Below are 6092 nucleotides of genomic sequence, written 5' to 3'. Positions count from 1 at the left end.
CAACAACAAAAATCACCGATAGAAAAAAATGACAGGAGATGAGCAGACAGTTCAATTGCAGCTGATTAATACTGATTGGAAGAGAAAAATTCAGCCCTAAAAAAGCCCACTAGTTTTCAAGAAACTCCTTAACTCAAAGCCCCCATTTCCATGCCATGTGCCAGCAAATTAGCCAAGCTGAGGGTGTTACAGCCACCCACCCTAGGATGAGGCGCTATGAAGAGAGGTGTGTGTTTGTGGTGGGGTGGGTGGGGCATGTGAGGTGATCTGGGGACTGGGTAGGAGGAAGAGATATGGATAAAGAAATAAATCTCTTTGGAGGGGCTAGATATAGAATTGCATTCTAATCCTCACCCTTGCACTTATGTCTGAAGTCAAACAAATCTCCTTTTTGAGCTAATTTCTTCATTTGAGGGGCTTCCCAGGTGGCGCTCGTGGCAAAGAATCCACCTACCAATGCAAGAGACTCAAGAGATGTGGGTTCGATCCCTGGGTTGGGAAGATCCCCTAGAGTAGGAAGTGACAACCCACTCCAGTATTTTTGTCCAAAAAACTCCATGGACTGAGGAGCTTAGTCGGCTACAGTCCATGGGGCCAAGAAGAGTCAGACAAGACTGAACACCAGACTTTGTTTGACAAATGAGTAAGTGATGGAATTCATTAAGGTCATAGTCACACCAGGCCTGGCACCGAGAGAACCCACCCCTCATTCCATGCCCTCCCAGCTCTGTTAAGACGCCTGGCTGTAAGGCTGAGTTTTCCTCCTCTTCCTCTCCCCTCTAAGCCTGTCATTCTCTGGCCCCCAGCCTCCTTTTTCTTCCTTTAAGAGAGAAGGGAAACCTTTAAACTTCCCTTGAGAGGAGCCAGCCTTTAAACCTTCCACTCTGTCTTAATATAACCTGTCTGCTTGTGAATTTCTATTTACCATGACACTTATTTCTTCTGAATTTAAGTGATTTTGGCCCCTGCAAAAGCAAAGACCTGATCTTAGTCACATACACACACATACACACAAGCACACAAACAAAATGAGACAGGAGCGCTATAGCCTTTTACTTGATGCTCATCTTTCTAAATAAGAATCCAGGTGTCACCCAGGATCCAGTACAAAATGCAGGTTTAGTTAGCAACAGGAAGAAAGCTCCCCACACAAAAATGCCGGGAGAGGGAGAAGATTAACGATAACAATTTTACATGCTTGAAAAAAACAACAATGCATTTGAAATCACTGACCCTTTAAAATACCTGGAACAGACAGAAAAAGGCAAAGCCTTCTGTGTCTTTGCAAAGGGCAAGTCTCTTCAGAAATGGTGGCAAAACCGGAAGCCAAAAGTACCTGCTTTTCTGGCAGTTAAGTGTTCTGGATGTTTCTGATTAGTCCAATGGGAATTCCCTTAGACTTTTCCAGACAACAAGGTCATGCTCACTCTATGAAAATAATCAGGTGCTGTTGTTCCAAGAGCTGGTCCAGGTCTTTAAAGCTCCTCTGACCCCATCCGGGGGGCTGGGTGGTGAGTCCCCCGAGTCCCCAGGCTGAGCTCAAGCGCTTTGGGGCCGGGGCTCTCGGCCATTGTTGAGAAGGTCTGTGAGCTCTCCGATATACTTGATGGTGTACTTCAGCGTCTGGATCTTGGTGAGTGGCTGGCCCCTCTGACTGTAGACAGGGGGCAGATAATTCCGGAGGGTGTGCAGGGCATCAGCCAAGGTCCTCATCCGAAGCTTCTCCCTCTCGCTGGCCTTCCGTCTCCGCTGGACAGACATCCTGACCTTGGTGCCCTTCTGAGCCTTGGTGCCACCCTGCAGGTAGGCAGGCGGGAAAGCCAACATGTCGTAGTCCACCTCCGTCAGGCCGCTGGTCCCAAGGCCGCTGCAGTCATCGCCGCCCCGACCATTGGCACCTCCATGCCCACAGGCAAGCCCGGCCACAGCCTGACAGGGAGAGGAAGAATAGGACTCCAGGGATGGAGCTGGGGAGAGGCTCTGGGAGGGAGAGGCCTGGGTCAGCTCAAAGGACCCCGCCCTGTCTTTCCAGTCCCAGGAGGACAGCAGGCCAGGGCTGTCAGAGGAACCCAAGCCATCTTCCAGGCTGAGGAAGGTCTCTCGCAGGTTGTCCATGCCTGCAACACAGCTGCAGAGAGGATGAGGCCCTGGCAAGTGAGAAGGCAAGTTGTGCCGCCTGGCCAGGGCAGGGCTCTCTTTTATGATGGCCGGGGAGAAGTGATGAAGTGGGAAAGAGGGTCGGGAGAGGGAGTTCAAAGGAGAAACCAAGGACCAAGATGGAGAATGAACTCTTCAGGTGTCACTTTCTCCTCATTGATAATTAGCATCTTCCAGCTAAAATGTCTTTAAACAGAAAGGCCTCTGAGAGAAGAAAAAAGGAATTATCTAGTTGTAACTAAACCAATTAAGACTGCATAACTAGACTTAGCATTGTCCTGTGGAACTCATTAATGAGGGAGCCAAGAAAAACAAACCTGGGGCAATCTGCAGCAAGGAGGTGGTAGCGAGGGGACTGCTGGAGAGGAACAGAGCCCCACCTCCGAGAGGGGCCACGACCACCTAGCTATTTCAGAGCAGATGGGGTGCTCTGTGGGAGAATCAAGGTGGTCTGGGGACAAGGTAACCCCTCTGAGCTTGGACCCTATTGTTTGTCAAATGCAGACAGTAGTTCTTACTTTGTGTGGCTGTTGGGGGGAAGGCACACAGTGAATGCCAGTTTTCTTCTCTCTATCCTTTCACACGTTTCCTTGGGTTTTGCAGAGTGCAGACAAGCCCCGAGAATGCTTACACTCAGGATGACCAAAGCCAGCAGCTCCAGTAAATCCAGAGCCTCAGTGAGCAGGAAATATCCTCCAAGAAGCTTAAAGCCCTTGCTGTAACTGAGCAGTTTGGGATTCCCCACAGCAAACAGATACCAGGAAGTAGAATGCTCCTTTAAGACAGGACGTCTGCAGAATACCTGGCATGTAGCCTTCTGAGACTTTTTAAAATCCAGCTGCAGAGTCACACCTTGTTTTTTGAAATGTATAGAGGAAGTGTGAAATTAACTAGGGAGCCCGTTTTCCCCACCACAGCTCCAAATGCCGCCAAATGTGTTAAGTTGGATGGTCCTGCTAGGTTGCTTCACTTCCTAATGTTCTGAGAGATAGACCTGGTGTTTTGGAAAAGGAGTCTCAGATTCCCCATTTGTCCCAGGAACAAAATTTATTCTCCATGCAACTAATTCTACAAGTTAGTATGAACGTCAGCATCACAGTGAGTTACATTTCATATTAATGTGTCCTTTAATATGGTTATTTAAGCCCCTTTGCAATTATTGAAAAGAAATGTCAATGGTATAATTAGAACATTTATGATATTTTTTAATTAGCTTGGCTCAGGGGGAGAATAAAAGCTCTAGCAGGTAATCTGTGGAAGAATGCTCTTAATTATGCCATTTGCTAAAGGACCCTAAGCCATATTTTGAAGAAGAATAATATTAATGAAACTAATAAGTGCAATAAATGGCTCTTTTTTCCTTCTCCTTTTTCTCTTCCCTCAACTGTTATTGGAAAGTCTAGAATCTGTTGATTCTACCCAAGAAGCTTTACCTATTGGTATGAAAGAAACAAGTAAAAGTGTTCATCACTCACTTCTGTCAGACTCTTTGTGAACCCATGGGCTGTAGCCTGCCAGGCTTCTCTGTCCATGGAATTCTCCAGGCAAGAATACTGGAATGGGTAGCCATTCCCTTCTCCGGGGGAATCTTCCTGGTTCAGGGATCAAACCTGAGTCTCCCACATTGCATCCAGATTCTTTACCACTGGAGCCACCAGAAAAGTCCCAAAAGTGAAAGCGTTAGTCCTAAAAACTGCTAGGCTCCTCTGTCCACAATTTCATTTGATTTTGGTACAGGGAAGTGACCTAAATGCCATTCAGAGAGAAGGGGATTCTCCATAGACCTGAGGTGGCTGTGCTGGCCTCTGCCACAGTTGGCTTTCAGGCCTCATGTTTTGGACTTTACAATTTTCTGTGTAAAACTATTTCTGCTTCCAGACTCCATAAATACTTTTCCCTCTCTAAAGCTTCTGTCCACAAGGGTTTCCCTTGTGGCTCAGATGGTAAAGAATCTGCCTGCAATGTGGGCAATCCAGGTTTGATCCCTGAGTTGGAAAGATCCCCTGCAGAAGGGCATGGCAACCCATTCCAGTATTCTTGTGTGGAGAATTCCATGGCCAGAAAAGCCTGGTGGGCTATATAGTCCATGGGATCACAAAAAGTCAGACACGACTGAGTGACTAACACCCAAAGCTTCTTTCTAAAACCGCTGATTTCTTAAACTTCTATTTTCAGAAATTTCATTTCCTAAGTGAGACAATACCTGTCAAATCCTTGGTGTCCTGTAAAACCCTTAATAAATGTAAGATTTGTTCTTGTTGTTACTGTCTATTCATGGTCAAACTCATCAGTATCAGAACATCCTACTGGATTCTGACTCCTCTCCCCTGACCCTGGTCAGCCAGCATTGCTGGTCCTGGAAAACTTTCTCTTAGAACAAAGAAAATTGCCTTGTTTCCCTATTTGTTGATGTAGACTCTCACTCTTGTGAGAAACAAACCAGAACTAGACTTGTGCCTACGCTTCTGGTCTCCATGAAGCATTCTGTGCTCAGTCAGAGGAAACTGGAGATGCAGGACAGCCTAACATCCTTAGCATTTGAAGGCCTGGGGTTGGTCCATACTAGTTGGTGTTTTGTTTTTTTTTTTAACCTGCCTTGAAGACCAGACCACAGAAACTGGACAGGACTAAACAGGACCCAATAAAGCCTGGTTGACAGTGTGAAATAGCAAGAAGAGCCAGAGTTCACCTCCTTTAGAGCAAATGACTCATCCCCTCAGGACCTTAGTATTTTAATTTGTAAAAGAGGGATAATAATATCTGTTCTGCCTTCTTTGTGAAGAGCATCTGTAAAATGAAGTGTGTAGATCAGATCATTAAACCTCCTTCCAGCTCTAAAATGCAATGAAACACGTTACTGTGTGAACATGCCACTTGATCAAAAGACCAGACCCATGAAGAGACTTAGAGACTATTGAGCCCACCCTTTTATCTGCATTCTGGAGATGACAATGGCTTGCTCAGTATCACACTAAAAGGCTGTGGCAGAGATGGAAACTGAAAAGCTGAAGTTGCCTAACTCCCAGATTGTCATTTTTGGTCCCTTGAAATTAACATAGATTAAGTGATAAGTAAGCTTTCATATTAGTCAAGACATATAGTTCCCACAATACTGTTATTGGGATAAATATTTTAATATGAATTGAAATGTCATTCACTCAAAATATTTATAAGATATTGTGATTATGATTGTAACAAATTAAAAAGTCTCCACACAGAAGTAGAGAACAAGGGGCGAGGGGTGTATGGATTGGGAGATTGAGATTGGCGTAGATATGTTCAGTTCAGTTCAGTTCAGCCTAGTCGCTCAGTCGTGTCTGACTCTTTGCGACCCCATGAATCACAGCACACCAGGCCTCCCTGTCCATCACCAACTCCTGGAGTTCATCCAAACTCACGTGCATCTAGTCGGTGATGCCATCCAGCCATCTCATCCTCTGTCATCCCCTTCTCCTCCTGCCCCCAATCCCTCCCAGCATCAGGGTCTTTTCGAATGAGTTGACTCTTTGCATGAGGTGGCCAAAGTATTGGAGTTTCAGCTTCAACATCAGTCCTTCCAATGAACACCCAGTACTGGTCTCCTTTAGGAGGGACTGATTGGATCTCCTTGCAATCCAAGGGACTCTCAAGAGTCTTCTCTAACACCACAGTTCAAAAGCATCAATTCTTCAGCACTCAGCTTTCTTCACCATCCAACTCTCACATCCATACATGACTACTGGAAAAACCATAGCCTTGACTAGACGGACCTTTGTTGGCAAAGTAATATCTCTGCTTTTTAATATGCTGTCTAACTTGGTCATAACTTTTCTTCCAAGGAGTAAGCGTCTTTTAATTTCATGGCTGCAATCACCATCTGCAGTGATTTTGGAGCCCCCCCAAAATAAAGTCTGACACTGTTTCCACTGTTTCCCCATCTATTTCCCATGAAGTGA

The 6092-nt window shown here is 45.7% G+C and overlaps 1 protein-coding gene across 1 annotated transcript; it reads right to left on the bottom strand.

Annotated features, from left to right (window-relative positions):
- Positions 1–1539: 1539 nt before the first annotated feature.
- On the bottom strand, positions 1540–2115 carry MSGN1 (mesogenin 1). The gene has a single exon (XM_069586307.1). It carries the CDS (start codon positions 2113–2115, stop codon positions 1540–1542), a length of 576 nt encoding a protein of 191 aa, XP_069442408.1.
- Between the last annotated feature and the right edge of the window lie 3977 nt (positions 2116–6092).

This window comes from Ovis canadensis, chromosome 3 (assembly GCF_042477335.2).
Source record: "Ovis canadensis isolate MfBH-ARS-UI-01 breed Bighorn chromosome 3, ARS-UI_OviCan_v2, whole genome shotgun sequence".
Taxonomy (NCBI): Eukaryota; Metazoa; Chordata; class Mammalia; order Artiodactyla; family Bovidae; genus Ovis; species Ovis canadensis.
Note: the sequence above shows the minus strand (reverse complement) of the source record. Positions and strands in the feature narration are given on the sequence as shown.